This window comes from Pocillopora damicornis, chromosome 2 (genome assembly GCF_964200805.1).
Source record: "Pocillopora damicornis chromosome 2, jaPocDami1.2, whole genome shotgun sequence".
NCBI classification, from domain to species: Eukaryota; Metazoa; Cnidaria; class Anthozoa; order Scleractinia; family Pocilloporidae; genus Pocillopora; species Pocillopora damicornis.
The window spans coordinates 17,517,118-17,532,549 of NC_142671.1; the positions used below are offsets into that span (position 1 = coordinate 17,517,118).

General features: G+C 39.8%; 1 protein-coding gene across 1 annotated transcript; it reads right to left on the reverse strand.

Annotated features, from left to right (window-relative positions):
• Positions 1-5,885: 5,885 nt before the first annotated feature.
• Positions 5,886-15,114, reverse strand: LOC113676741 (uncharacterized). The gene is made up of 18 exons (XM_089196317.1): positions 13,134-15,114; positions 12,967-13,002; positions 12,648-12,716; positions 12,489-12,530; positions 12,313-12,369; positions 12,121-12,192; positions 11,800-11,930; positions 11,420-11,602; positions 11,037-11,217; positions 10,681-10,834; positions 10,462-10,539; positions 9,978-10,176; positions 9,643-9,741; positions 9,349-9,524; positions 8,914-9,092; positions 8,780-8,821; positions 8,492-8,630; positions 5,886-8,354 (listed from the first exon to the last, which is right to left on the reverse strand). The coding sequence occupies exons 7-18, from the start codon at positions 11,845-11,847 to the stop codon at positions 8,336-8,338; spliced, it is 1,497 nt and encodes a 498-aa protein (XP_089052443.1). The 5' UTR covers positions 11,848-11,930; positions 12,121-12,192; positions 12,313-12,369; positions 12,489-12,530; positions 12,648-12,716; positions 12,967-13,002; positions 13,134-15,114; the 3' UTR covers positions 5,886-8,335.
• Positions 15,115-15,432: the final 318 nt, after the last annotated feature.

The following is a 15,432-nucleotide window of genomic DNA, read 5'->3' on the forward strand; positions in this document are numbered from 1 at the left end:
TGCTTTTTCGGATGAAGGGGATGACAGTCGTTTGTTGATGCCGGCGGTACTGTTCTTTGTGGTGATTGGAGGGTGGTTGCTTTCGCGGTAGACGTATTGTAGTGTGGTGTTAAGCTTTGTGAAGGGCTGGTAGGTGCTTTTGTTCAGGTTGAAAGTGACGTCTAGGGAGTTGTTGGTCTATTTGTTGGCTTCGATGGTGATCCGTAGCCCATTGTGGTTAAAGATGCGGCATATTTCCTTTTTGATGTTTCCTGTATCTCTCCGTGTGGCGTTTGAAATGGCCAGTCCCTCATCTCGGTAAAGTTTGATGTTGAGGTTTTGCAGTTGGGAAAGGTGGAAACTTCCTACTAGCTTACATGTTTCAGAACCGTCGTAGCTGCTAATTGTGACGTCAAATGTTGTATCGCCCTTCTTTTGCCTACGTTGCCGATAGTGCATAAGGATCGAATGTTTTGTTTCTTTCGTAGTCGGTGATGTTGTCGTAGGCTGAGGCAAAGTCGAGTGCTCTGTTCAGGAGGTCTTGGCTGATGGAGGGGTAGAATTCTTCGATATATAATAATAATATAATAATAATGTTATTTATCCAGGGAGCTCACATCACCAAAGGTGTTATTCAGTGAGGCCCTGCCAAAAAAAGAAAAATGTTAAATTTGAAAGGTTAAAAGTAGTTAAAAATAGTTAAAAATATAATATTAAAATGTTCAATAAAATTACATTATAAAATGAGTTAAAAAATTGCGGTCTTCAAGGCTTGCTTAAAAATTAAAAGTGACCTCATGTCACGTATTGAATTGTCAAGACTGTTCCATTCTCCCAGTCCTTGATATAAAAGGCGCTGTTTTCCATAATTGCGCCTAACTCGCGGTAAGTAAAAATTGGATTTGCCACGAGTATTATAAGAATGGATGTCACTGATTAGCTTTGTATCAAACTTAAAATCTATAATGCCATTTACATATTTATAAACGAAGACACAGTGGTGAAATAACCTAAGTTTAAAAAGTGTTGGCCAACAAAGTTCTTTTCATGCCTCTGTAGAAGAGTAAAAACTAGGTAAACTGAGAATAATCTTGGCAGCCTTGTTTTGCAGTAGCTGCAATTCATTCATAAGAGTAGCATTGCCCTTATCACCCCAGATAGTATCGCCATAATCGAACAGCGGGCGCACTAGGCTGTTGTACAGAGTAATCAACGTTTCAAGAGGCAGTAAATAACTTATTCGTTTCAGCAAGCCAAGTCTTTGATTGATTTCAGTTGATATGGCTTCAACGTGGTCACCCCAAGTCATCGTCTTGTTTATGGTTACGCCGAGGTATTTAAAAGTATCAGTGCATTCGAGCGGCGAGTCATCAATTACTACATTGACGTCATTACAGGTGCTAAGCTTCTTTGGACTACCAATTTAAATGAATTTAGATTTAGAAACATTCAAAGTCAGACGATTTGTACTAAACCACGAAGAAAGCTTAGATAGGTCCCTGTTGATAAAAATTTCGATCTCGGTAACGCACGAGCTGCTGAAGTAGATCACGGTGTCATCAGCGTAGAGTGCAACCTCACAATGTTCCAGGCACTCGGGAAGATCGTTGATATAGACCAAGAACAACAAAGGGCCGAGGATGCTCCCTTGAGGAACGCCAACTTGAATTAGTCTTAGTGTAGATTGCGCATCACCAATAGCAGTCAGCTGAAAGCGATTGCTGAGATAAGATCTAAACCATCCAGTTACGTTATCGGAAGCACCAATTTGCTTGAGCTTTGTTAATAGGAGGCTGTGGTCGACAGTATCAAAAGCTTTCGAAAGATCAAGGAATACTGCACCTGTCAACATTCTATTATCAAGTTTTTCCAGAACTCTGTCTGTGAAATGAGCCAAAGCAACTTCGGTTGATAGTTTAGGGCGAAAGCCAAACTGTTTTGTTGTAAGTAAGTTTGACTCAGTCAAATAGCCATAAAGTTGTTGATGCACAGCTCTCTCGAGAATCTTACTAACTGTCGGAAGTACTGTAATGGGCCTGTAGTTATTACAGTCAGATTTGTCACCAGACTTGAAGAGTGCTGTTACTTTGCCTTGTTTCCAAATGGCTGGAAAAACACTAGAGTCAAGGGAGCGATTAAATAATCTTGTTAATACAGGTGCGATACTCTCGGCAGAATCTTTGAGAAGTCTTGAACTGATCTCGTCCAAGCCAATCGCTTTATTTGTTTTCAAGGTCTTAAGTTGTTTAAAAACAAATGACTCACTCACAGGTGTGAAGGAGAAATCATTTGATTGAACATTCTGTTTTGAAGCTGATGGAAGAATTTTGCCGAGAGCACTGCAAACAGTTTGAAATTTGGATGATAATTTATTTCCAACGGTGACAAAGTGATCGTTTAATAGACAAGCAATCAACTTTGGATTAGTTACTTGGCATCCATTAGACTGAATGAAAGATGGTGGAGAGACGTTTTTACGACTCGTTATTTCATTCAATGTTCTCCACAATTCGCCTGGATTTCCGCTGTTTTTCTCGATGAGATATTTGTAATAAGAGGCTTTGCATTCCTCAACTCGCTTTTTAACCACTTGTTACCTGTAGGATTCGAACTCTCAATCCTCTATCTTCTTCGTCAGACCAGCAGTCTATCCTCTATACCCTTGTTCTACATGTGCTTGTTGCCAATAATGGGTAACTTTCAAAATTATATTTCTAATACCTTATTTAAATTCCAAAAATTAACGTTGAAATCATTTTCCTCACCTTTAAAACATGTTGGATTTTGCACGAAGAAATGAAATGTTAATCTTTGTTTAATCGAAGTATAAAAGTGCAGTCTTTCTAATAAATTTCATTGCTTAAAAAAACCTTGGTCATAGTATTCAAAATCTTTACGAGTTCATTTTCATCAATTTCATTCAATTTATTTTCTCATCTCCCGTTTTTGAATCGTCCTTCATACTTCTGCTGTTGGTACTTCGTCCGTTCGTACGTGTTTGTTTCTTCGTCTTCGTCGTATCATGTCTTCGTCGTCTGCTGCTTCGTCGTCGTCGTCTTTTCCATCTACCCGAGAAATGAACCTCTTCAAACTAACTAAAATATTATTGGACCACGACAGGTGCATACAGTGGTGCAAGGAGCACAACCTGCTCGCGTCGTCGTTTCCATGTCCCAACAGTACATGCTGCAATACACTACGTTGGACTCGACGAAGTTCATCGCGAGATGGGTACGAATGGCGATGCTCTAAGAAAAACTGCAATGGAATGGCATCAATACGCCAGAATTCTTGGTTTTCTGGTAGTAAGCTTTCCATTGAAAAAACTTTAGCCGTAACATACGCTTGGGCAAATAATTTTACCACTTCACAAGCAGTGCACGAAACCTCCCTGGGCGACGAACGAACGTCCACAAAAACGGTGGTAGATTGGTATCACTACTGCCGTGAGGTTTGTGCCGAAAGAATTATGCAACATCATAAGGGGCCAATAGGTGGACGTGGTACTACTGTTGAGATTGATTAGTCCAAGTTTGGCAAGATGAAGTATCACCGCGGTCGCTACGTCGAAGGGAAGTGGGTCTTTGGTGGCATTTGCCGTGAAACCAAGGCCTGCTTCCTTGTACCGGTAGAGCGCAGGGATAAAGATACACTCATACCCATTATACGCGCTCAAATATTGCCGGGAACATGCGTGATGAGCGACATGTGGAAAGCTTATGATTGCCTACAGGACGAGGGCTACAATCATCTCACAGTGAACCACAGCCTGAACTTCGTAGACCCAGACACGGGCGCTCATACTCAGCGCATTGAAAATACATGGTGGGGAATCAAACGAAGTATGCCTCGAACAGGAATGTCCAAAGATCTCTTCGGTAGCTACCTACAGGAGTGGTTGTGGCGTAAGCAATATGGAGAAGATCCTCTTGGAAACATAATCGAGCATATCGCCGAAGTATATGGTGTTCGAAAGATAACATAAAAACCAAGCTCCTTGTGCCCCTGTATGTGCCTGTCTACGCAACCACCGCGGATGAAAAAAAAAATTGAATGAAGAAAGTAAGCAACTCTACTTGTAAAGGGAAAAGTAAAAACGACAACGACAACGAACAAATTTAAAGGTGAGCATCGATTTTATTTTTATCGTTTTACAAATGTTTGCTTTCAAAAACTACAATTTTGAGGCTAATATGAGGCGGAATTTAAGCTGTTTTAATTTCTAGAATTCCTAGAGTATAAAATCAGCGCTCGATTAAGTGCAATTTTTAGTTCAAAAACGGCGATTTTTTGAAGGTTTGAAAAAAGACTTAGAAAAAATTCAACTTCTTGAGAACAAAGCGAATAGTCCCAAAGGTAATCTATTGTTTGCGCTATTGTTTTCCTTTAACAAAAGACTGTATGCATAATGAAGTATGGGGCTGTGCGGAAACTTTGCCTTGGACAAACAAATCATCATCATTGCGTAGGTAGAGTTGAGCATCAGAGTAAGGCCGAGATGAACTTTCACGAGGTTGTGTCTTGAACGAGACGATCCAGCAGATTTCAGTTTGGATGCTCCTTCGCTCGGTATTGTATGGAAATACAAGGCATGGAAAGCTGTTGGGAAATATACAAAATCTTTCCAGGTGTAGAGAAGATACTCCAGGAACAGTCTACCTTCAGTAAGGTGGTGAAGGACAAATAGGTGAATAAGAATACACATAGATTTCGCGGAGCACAGAAAACGTGCCCGCCCGCCATATTATGCAAATTACAAGTCGATGTCAAAGGCAATAAAACTGGTGTTGTTTGTTTTTAATGGCTTTAAACCACTCGATCAAGGATGTCGTGTTTTTCTATTGGTTGAATTTGGATGCTCTCGTGATTTTGTTGTTGATTCTTTCGAGGATTGTTTTGCTGATTCTGCCTATCTCAGATTTGGTGGGGTTGATTAGTCAGCAGGTCGGTTTGTTAGCGAAATTTGGTTTGTGGTTTTTCAGTGTTATGAATGCGTCTTTCAGACATGGTTTGATGCTACTCTGGGTTAAAGAGGAGTGTCGAAACGTTGGATCTATGAATTGTTACTTCTTGGTGACATTCATTAACTCTTTAAACCAGAGTAGCATCAAACCATGTCTGATTGTCCACCTGGTTGCCATGTGAACTTTAATATATTTTGAATGCGTCTTTGTTGGCTGTGGTGTCCACCCTGTCATCGATGCCCAGTTTCGTTGCGATGTTTTTGTTTTCTGAATGGATGGCTCATGCGGTATTAAGTTGTGCTTTTTTGTGGGACTTTGTGATATTGCGTTCTCGTAGATCGTTGTATGTTGACGGTTCTAGTTTGTAAAAGTTCTTTGTTTTGTCAGCGGCGATGTGTAGGTTGGTTTCGTTTTTTATGCGTTTGGTGTTGTCTTTGAGTTTGTCGAGAAAACGGTTGTTTACTTGTTGAATTTTGTCGATGGTATCAGCATAGCATGTAGCATGTCGTCTTTAAATTCCTTCAACTCGTCGATCGGACTATATATCTGTATATACATGCTTAACAAGTACTGTAAGTGCTAAAATGCAAATGCCCAAAATATAAATCCAGTAATAAACCACTACTCTCTGGAATGTTTGATTGCAAAGTTGGTCATAAAGTCAAAACAGTTCTTGTAAATACACTTATTCATCAAAGCACTTGAGTACTGCTTCATATTTGGTAAATGTGCAAAACTGTTGAAGAATGGTATTCTCCCACTTTCATTTTTAAGGAGTGGTGTTTACCTTCTGACATGTGGATGATTTTAGTATGATTTTAATGTTTGCATGTTTAACACATATTGAGGGCATTGTGGACTGCTCTGGTATGGGTAAATGCTAGTTTCAAAGTCCCCTTTTTGCAAGATGAAACATGTTATGATGGCTCTGCCAAAGCGTTATGGTTCTTTGCTCGGTGCTTTTATTCTCCTGCTGGGACAACACTTGGTCCTCACCTAAGCCCTCATTGGCCATGTTCTACCTCTCTTCATGTCATACTTATCTTCTATCAGCTCTCTTGTCTCAGTTTTCCTAGTTGTTTTGAGGTAGCCTTATTTGAATTTAGAAGGTACAAATATAACTTAGTTTGGAATCCAAGCTACCATGGTCATTCCCCCTTTTTTGTGATCATTTTGGCTACTGGCCGTAGGGTGCCTGATAAAACTGTGGGTAAATTGGGCTGCAAGGTGGTTTAAATCTGCTTCAAACTGTCATGATTTTGCCAAACTACATCACAGTTGTGGAGGTTCTTGTAAAAAGATATGTTTCCATTCTCATCTTGGGGGCATTCTCATTTTGCCTCGAGGATGGAAAAATACTAAAGATAAAGAACAAATTAAAATGTAACGGCTGAAAAATATTCAGAGTAATGATTAAAAACTGATACCAACTTGAATTAAACAAAGACTTAGCAAGCTGATAAAATACATTACGTAAGAAAAATGGGATTTGATACAAATAAATGATAGATGAATTACATACAATACAATAATTGATTATGTGATAGGGTAGTTTATTAGAAAAACATGAGTGAAGATGTTTCTGAGCAAACGTAAAAGCAAACATGCACATGGCTATGGTAATGGTAATTAAGCATTGATTTGAGTTCAATTCAGGAAGATTGAGCTTTAAAGAGTGGCCTTTTGAGAAACTCTTTGAACAATCTGACGGGCTTTTGGGTGGCCTTCTGTAACCTGCATCTCTTGCTATGTTTTACGGTGTTTGATGTCAAACCACTGGTTCGGGTGTCACCGAGCCCTACAGCCATCTGCTATTTTTTTTCTTTGAACCGTATGTCATGTTGAGACCTTACTTTGTCTTTGTTGCTTTAACCAAATTTGATCGAGGCCGAATGTCGGTGATCTTTCTTATGATCGAACATCTAATTTTGTCCCATCATCATGAGAAATATTTCTAGCTATATATTTATGGTTTGGAGGATCCTCATTCAATCCCTTTTTAAACTGAAGGGACATGTATTGTCCAACCTTGAAAATCCATTCCCATAATTTAAAATTTGGTTGGTATTCCTGTTTCTTGAATCACATGAGCCAAAAAGCCTCAGCACATAAATTCTTAGTTTTGTAAATGATGTAAGCGCCTACGTTTAATTTGTTTGGGTAAGAATTAACTCTTCCTCGAAAAGTGCCCCAGTAGTGACAGAGCGGCAAAATGAGTACACGTGCTCGACGGATACCGTGACTCAAGCGTGATGAATATTTTATTAAAATTTATGGGAATCAGGATGGAAATACAAACATATAGATATCAAATAAATTTTGTTTGCAAAGGAGACTTGCAAAAGAGTCCAGGACCCCATGCTGGGCGAGCCCTTGCAGTCACCAAAATCATACATAATAGCTTTAAATAATTAATTCTTAGATAGGCCAAAAAAGAAAAAAACAGCAACAACAACAAACAAAACAAAAAAACATAAGAAAAACTACTAAAAAAACATCAACAAAAAGAAAATAAATGAATAAAAGTTCTATTTTAAGTGCAAAAACAACTTGTACAATCGGTAGACATTTCAATCCTGGTGCGTCGTAAACCCGAGTAGAACCCTAACCCGTGGTGTGAAACAGAACCGTACACACTGTCCACACTGTAACAAGAAACAGTGTAGGGAAACAAGGCATCACCTAAGATTAAGATTAGATTGGTGAAGATCATTTTTAATCCTCCTAACAGATCAAATAATGAAATCTATCTTCAATACGGCCATTATCAAGAACAAAGCTCGTCTCATCGTCGTCATGAAAGATTTTTGGTGAAAATTGTGTGGTTTGTAAGAACATCGTTGATCTCTTTTTTATGATGAAGGGACGTGTTGTCGAAAATTCTGTGTAGATGAATTCGTGGCTTCAAATGATAAAGGGTGCGAATACTTGCCTTCACTTTGCGAGGAATTTACTTCCACTCTTCCTCGAGAAGTGGCCGCTTCCTACGTTTTGTTGGCCATGCACTTCTTTGAGATGTTTCGTAAGCCTTGGCATTCGGTCTGTCCTGAAACTTTCGCAAACAGGACATGCCAGAGGCTTGCTGTGGGACTGCATATGTTTGTAGCACCCGTCCCACGTTGGGAAAGCCTTCTGGCATGTCCTCAGACCGCAATGCCAAGGCTTAGATTGGCCTTCCCTGGTGGTATCGTGCCGATTCCAACCAGGGTGGCGCACCTCCTGCTGGTGGCTGATCATTGTCTTGCCGAGATCTTTTTGGAACCCACAGCCTTCAAACGGGCACTCTACAGGTCCACTTAGCTTCATAGAGTAATCGAGGGGAGAAAATCTCCTTAGGGAAAGATCTTCCCCCCTCTCTGACTCCAACAAGAATTGCAAGTGGTCCAACATATTCAGTGGTTTTGTAAACCCCTAATAAGGAAAATGGACAAAACCAAATTGCCGTGAGTGTAACTAAAAAAATTTTTAAGCGGGACTGATTAATGTGAAATTACGAAAAAGATGTCAATGCAAGCAAGAGAACATTTCAAATATGTTTGACCACTTACAGGTTTGTTTGGGTGCGGTGGTGGATTTTTCGCCCTGGCCTCATCATGTTGTTTCGCGTTGTATGCGGAGGCAAAGCGAAACACAGCCTGTTGTTTTTTAGGGCTTTTATTTTAAATGTGAGGCCCTTCATTGTCATTCCTAGGAGTACAAAAGGAAATTGAAATTCACTATTTATCAAATGTGAGAATATAATATCAATGCAAAAATGAATTAAACTAAATCTTGGGGTCTGTGACTTTGACCACAATCAAAAACAATGATTCAAACAAGGGATCTGTGTAAAGCACCTTTAAATTCAGCACTTTCTCCTTTTTTCATTTTTTCAAGTTCTGTAGGAAAAAAAGAAAAGTTTAATTCACATATTGTCACATGTGATCAATTCGTTTATTACATGCAGAAAATTGAAATTAAAAGTAATCACGTTTCTCTGCCTCCCCGATAGAAATGTTGAGACTAGTGTCTCTGAATTCGTGCAGGTACCCTGCAAAACCCTCTACGGCGTGGCAATCCTCCATTGTTTGGAGGTTTTTCTCTACCGGGTAATTGAAGGCGGATTTTATGTCTTCCAGGTAGGTTGCCCTGTTGTCTGGACGGAGGTCGCTGAAAATAACGAACAGAATAGCATTCACTTTTGTGCGACCAAAAAAAATATTTTGTTTCAATTCTCATAGATAGCCACCGAATTATGTCGCTTTCCAAACGAAACTTGCCATAAAGCTCATTTCTTTAACGAGCCTTTTATTTCATCATTCATCAGAAATTATCTTTATATATTTTGAATATCATTTCCCCCTTTATGCTTCGATTAATCGATATACTGACTTTTCCAAAGGAAAAGATATGCTGAGATCCTTACCGATAGAGAAAGGAACTCGTGTCGAGGTGTTTTTCAAAAACATCCTTCACGTATAGTGACCACGTTCCACTTTTTTCTGACCAGCCGCCCAGACGGCACAGGGTGGCCGCACTTTCCCTCGGAAAAGTACCATTGTTCTTAATTGTTTCATTTATTATAAATGTCGTGGCCATACCCTGTTATAAAGATGAAAAACAGTAACTATAAGATCATTATCAAATGGACAACATTTGTTTAAAGGTAAAGTAATATGATATGAATGAAGAAAGAAGAAATTTCTTTTTTTAAACTAACCGATCTATTACAGTGATGCGTTAATTTCCGCACATCAAATCCTGCCTTAGCCACAAGGGTATTAAACGTGGCTGTAAGGCCTTGTAGTGGCTTGGTGTTCTGAGAGTAAAGGAAATATTGTGATTACACGAGATATACTGGACGGTAGTCATAGATTCTATTTTAACCATAAACATCATCACTTGTGACATTTAAATTTAAAAGTATTGAGTGAAATTATTTTTCATCATGCGTCGACATGCATGGGTAGTGAGAGACTGGGCGGAGAAGACAGAAAATCCCTTGACTAGAATCTAGTGAACTATAAGAAAATAAAAAAAAATGAAAATATTTACATTGATTGCTCCACTAGACTGGTCTATCTCACAAAGGAGATACCAAGACTTCGCGTCTTCTCGAAGACGGAAGTCACCACGCTCGTGTGCTTCTTTAGCAGGCAGAATAAAGGCACCCCTTACGGCCAGGAACAAAAACCCCAAGGTTGCCGGGTCGTAAGGGGAACCTTTATGCAACGGGGTAAACGTAAAAGGTCTCCTGAAACATAAATAGGTCAAGAATTTTTAATACTTATTTTTTATATTTTAAAAGGAAAGGAAAACAACAAAAGGAAAGGAAAACAAGAGCATAACAGAAATACATCTATACCATATAATTAAACAAGCCACCACCGGTCTGAGCCTGTGCCGATACATTTGGTGCCGAATAAATTTTTTAAAATATAAGCAATAAGAAATATGTACATATTGAAGGGAATCGACAGCTATACCTGGCGCAGAAAATGAATATATGACTGTCGTTAAATAATTTTGTAATGAGTACCTGTACTCAACATTTCCACCGTCCTGTTTCTCCTTTTGAAACTCAATGGTGAGTTTCATGTTATCATCGCCGTCTTTTCTGCATGAACGTAAGAACAATAGTCACGTTGAATTATTGAATGTCAGGAAATAAAGACAGTACATTATCGAAGAAGGGAACTAACTCATTGTCCGAAACTGATTTAATCAAATTATCGTGACCCTGATATTTTATACTTACACAAAGGAAAGTTGGCCTATCCTCATAGACTCCCTCACCGGAGGTGAACTACTGAGCTCCTCTAAGAGCTCGTTGGCCAAAGGCCTTCTTTTATTTCGGGTCAGCGACCCTTGCCGACACCCAGAGTGGAACGACGCCGAAATGATGAAGGCGACTAAGATTAAAAGATCGAAAAAATATGAGGTTTTGGACAGACTGAGACTGAGATTGTGGAGAACAAAGGGAAATTGGGCCAAAGTGAGCATGTAGGATGAAAGAGTGCGGGGGCTTTCTCAGTGTTCCTGTTATGCGCCTGCAAAACAATCACAATGATCATATCTTTACTCAAAAATACTAGGAAATGAAATTTTGCTCATGCTGTAGCTGCTGGGGCGTGTCAATCCCGCAGGTGTCGATCAAGTGTTCGACATCCTGCGGGAACAGGGCCTCCTTCTTCATGTGAGCACCAATGCCCACGAACCTTCTCAAATAGGCCTTCACTGTCATGGCCAAGGCAGGAAACTCCCGTCTTGGCGATGGCAAATTGTTGGCCATTTGCTGAAATGAAAATAAATATTGTTATTAATCTGTGTTGCAACGATAAGTTTATGCTTAAACGAGTTTCAAATGATGCAATAGGGATTTCACTGTACAATACTATTGTAATTTTTAATGTACTTTGTAGACATGTCAATGGAAGGAGATACGAGTAGGGTAAAAAAACGTGTTTTGAAAAAGCCAAGAAAGGAAAACAACTTACCCAAGTACACAAACCAGCTAAATATAGCTGGATAATTGTGTTGGGCGCATAACCGGCTTTAGCCAGGTCTGCGCAGAACGCCTTTATATTCTCTTGCCTGAGAGGCAGAAGTTGGGTCACATCGCCGTGGACGGCTGCGTGCCAGTTTTGGTACGCGTTTCTGGCTCTCACCATTGCATCCAACTGAAATGAAAGACGAGCCTTGAGCTTAGTGAAAGATATATTCCGTACTTCCCCTGTGTCATGCACCAAGTAACCTAATTTTAACTTTATGTATAAAGGTATTAATTATGGATCCACTATTAACTCACTTCGCTTACTCTGTAGATATAGAAACATACAACTATCCATGTGTGAAAAAGGGGTTAAATTTAACATACCACAGTTTCTCTCCTTGTGCGAATATATTGTGTTTCTGCCTCTCTCATCTTTTCCTCTCTGGTCTGGCTATCTTGGCACAGAAAGGCCTGAAGCCGCCCAGACTTGGCCAAGCTCCGATCTGGCACTAGATCTGTTTTGAAGGAAAAGAAGTTTCTTTACTAGAATAAAATCCTTTAACTGAACACAGTATCGGAAAAAGTCAGACGCGCACTCACCGAGGAAGATTTCACATGGAATGCCAAAAGACCAAGAAAGCGAATGTAATATGTATATATATATATATGTACATGTTAAATGAAGAAAAATTCTGATCACACTACCTGAAGTGGCGGCACTCGCACAAGGCGCACTTATTTCCTCTGTTTCTAACGTAAGTATAGAGGTGGAAGGCGCTGTGGAGAATAAGAAGATTTCACATGGAATGCCAAAAGACCAAGGTAGCGAATGTAATATATATATATATATATATGTGTGTGTGTGTGTTAAATGAAGAAAAATTCAGATCACACTACCTAAAGTGGCGGCACTCGCACTTATTTGCTCTGTTGTAAACGTAGAAGTAGAGGACGCTGTAGAGATTACGAAGGTAGTCTCGTTAGTAACAAATACACTGATTGATTTAGCCAGGTCTCAAGTACAGCGCAATAACAAAATCACGAACAATAAAAAAGACAGACAAGTGACTCACCCGCGATGAAACCGGCCGAGGCAGTGAGAGAGGCCGACGAATCTTCAAGACAAAATGGATAGATACAAGATTATCAATAGGAGAAGTGGAGAAAACATGATTTGGAAAATGTAATGAAACTCGTGATAAAAAAAAGAAAAAGACAGGTTGGAAGGTCACCTGTGGTTATATCTGGAAACACGGGGGCGTCTTGGCCTTCCGGCGATGTAGGATGATATACAGACTGAACTGCAGCATACAAAGAGGAGAGAAAATAGGTATTGGCCCGCTAATTATAAAAGTTAAAGTGGAAGCGAAAATTATCGATAAAGGTACCTTCTGAGAAGGACTCGTTTTGAGCCGGCAGAGAATTGTCTTTAGTCCGAAAGAAATTTAACCATTTGTGAAACAAACGATGATAAAATTCGCATAACTAAACAATTTTTGGATGTGCCCTGCACTAATAAAACTAGAAGGAAGAGTGACGGAACACACTAACCTGACTGCAAGGTAGAACTTGCTGCGGTGAAAGGTACTGCGAAAAGAAAAAGGAGTGAAAACCTTGCATTGATAAATATCAATTTACTGACGTTGAAGAAGGACGCTTTCAAAAAAAAAAAAAATGGAAAAAGGAAACCTTATTTTACAATGGGGTAAAAAACTCACCTACGGTTACCGAAAAGGGGACCGAATGGCTCACAGAAGTCGACGAAGCTGTGGGTGGAAAATAAGGAATAATGTTAAGAAATTGTGAATTTCGGCATAAAAGAAACGTTATACGGCAAACATACTAAATGATATGAAAACCGAAAAACCCTTTCACCATGTCACCGAAAGAAGAAAATGACGTTAACGGTACCTACCTCTGATGTTCTTAAAAGCCTTTAAGAGCAACACTTTTTTTTTTTAGGGTAAATTCCTGGGGTATAACTTGACGAAAATCGTCGTCGTCCGCCATCTCCAACATTTCAGAGTCGAACTCAAAACTAAATAAATTTTGCTGTAATTTACAAATTTCATCCTCAGTCAACAAAGAGGTGAAGCGACTCTCAAGCCAACTCATAATTTTACCGAAAACAATGCTTGCCATTGTAAATCTAACACAGAAACAAGGCACAACCGCACAATGTAGCCAGCGTGTCTAGGATGTTTCCAGTAAGTGAAAAAAAAATTTTTTTGACGTGTTTGTCATGGGAACACGAGCGAAAAAAGCGGGAAAACCTGGGCGTTTTCCCGCCAATAATGACGGCTACCACAGACTCGGATATGGCCTGAGATCTATGGCCTTCCCCATAATAAGGTCCTTTCGATATCATTGGACGCGCCTTCCTGAGAACTAGAAATGAACATGCAAACGAGGCTTAGAAGACCGCGCGCGGGGAAAATTAAAAACAGAAACGGGTGCACTGAGGTGCACTCATTGTGGTGAGGCGTGAGTGGCCCAGTGGTCAGAGCGCTGGACTCTGGGTCGGACGGCCCGGGTTCGAGTCCTGGATGGGGCACTACGTTGTGGCCTTAAGCAAGTCGCTTCACTCACCTTGCTTCGTCTTCTCGGATAAGACGTTAAGCCGGAGGTCCCGTCTCCTGCAGGGTTTGGGGTAGGAGACGTTAATTTCCCACGCACGAGATTACTGTGTGATGGATGTCCTCCCCTGGGTTGGGTTGGGTGGATTTTAGTGTTGTAATGCGCACTCGATCATATTATCGCATGTTAGACTGCGCAATATAAGAAATAAACATTATTATCATTATTATTATTATCACTGTATGTAATGTGTAAGTTACCATTTTTTTTCCAGAGTTATGGTGAATTTTTGTTCTGTAGCGAACTGCTTGAACAGTTCTAGGAATCGTCCGGATCTTTCCTTTTTCTGCTTCCCTTCCGAACAGAATTCTAGAAGGCTTTGGAAGAACTTTTGTCGACGAAATGATCCCGAATTCCGAGGTAAAAAAAACCCTCAGATTTTCAGTGCACATTTCGAGGCTTCCTCCATCAAAAATTCTCTTGGCGGGAGAAGAGAAATTATTCCAGGTGAATTGCCGAAGTATTTTAATCCCTCAACAAACGAGGGTCCTGTTTCTTCTCGTGAAAAAAGACTGGATGATAGGAAGAAACGAACATCTCATGAGCAATGTCCTAAACCTAAAAAGAGTAGGACGGTTACAATGCTGCCCATTGCTGAGAACATTTTTAGTGTGTGTGCTGCTCTGTGCAATTTGCTACCACCCCTGGCTAAATAACTACTGCTGCCTTGTGAGCTGAGAAGCACAATAAGTTTGTAACTTTGAACAATTACCAGTCAGTTTATGTTAATGGTTAATAACACATATCAAAAATCTTCTTTAGACCCACTGAGGAATTATCCGGCATTGAGCATCAGCATTCACCACCAATGATAGTCCCTTATAATGATTTAAGTATGTCATGGTGAAAGAGTTCCTGAACTATGTCCTTTAAGAAAAAATTTCTCAGCTTCTCAAGCATTTCGTTCCACAACTCACCGTCAAACTTGACATTGACAATCAATATTCCTTTGAAGATATAAATAACTAGATCACAGCAGTGAATCCCTGTTATTCCCATCAGACCCTGAATTTGATAGTTCCATTTTGTTTCTTTTTTTAGTATATATTTATCACCAACAAACACGAGCTTCTCGTCAGCTGCAACCTGTGGAGGGAGATTTCTTTTTGCATACATGCTCTTAATTTCAATTAACTTCTTCTGACAGCACTCACAAATCCTGACACCATCAGGACTGGCTCCCAAGAAGGGCCATAGTGTGTTTACTATTAGTCCACTGTTTTTTATTGACAACTTCTCATGGTTTCTCTTTTGTTTTTTAATGTAGAGATCAAGTGCTTTCTTTTCCTTTTCATGACCCCATGTTAACTGTTTTGGAATTGCATCTTCAGCAATTGGACAGTAATTCATAAGATGCTTCACAGTGTTTCTCTTGTCTGT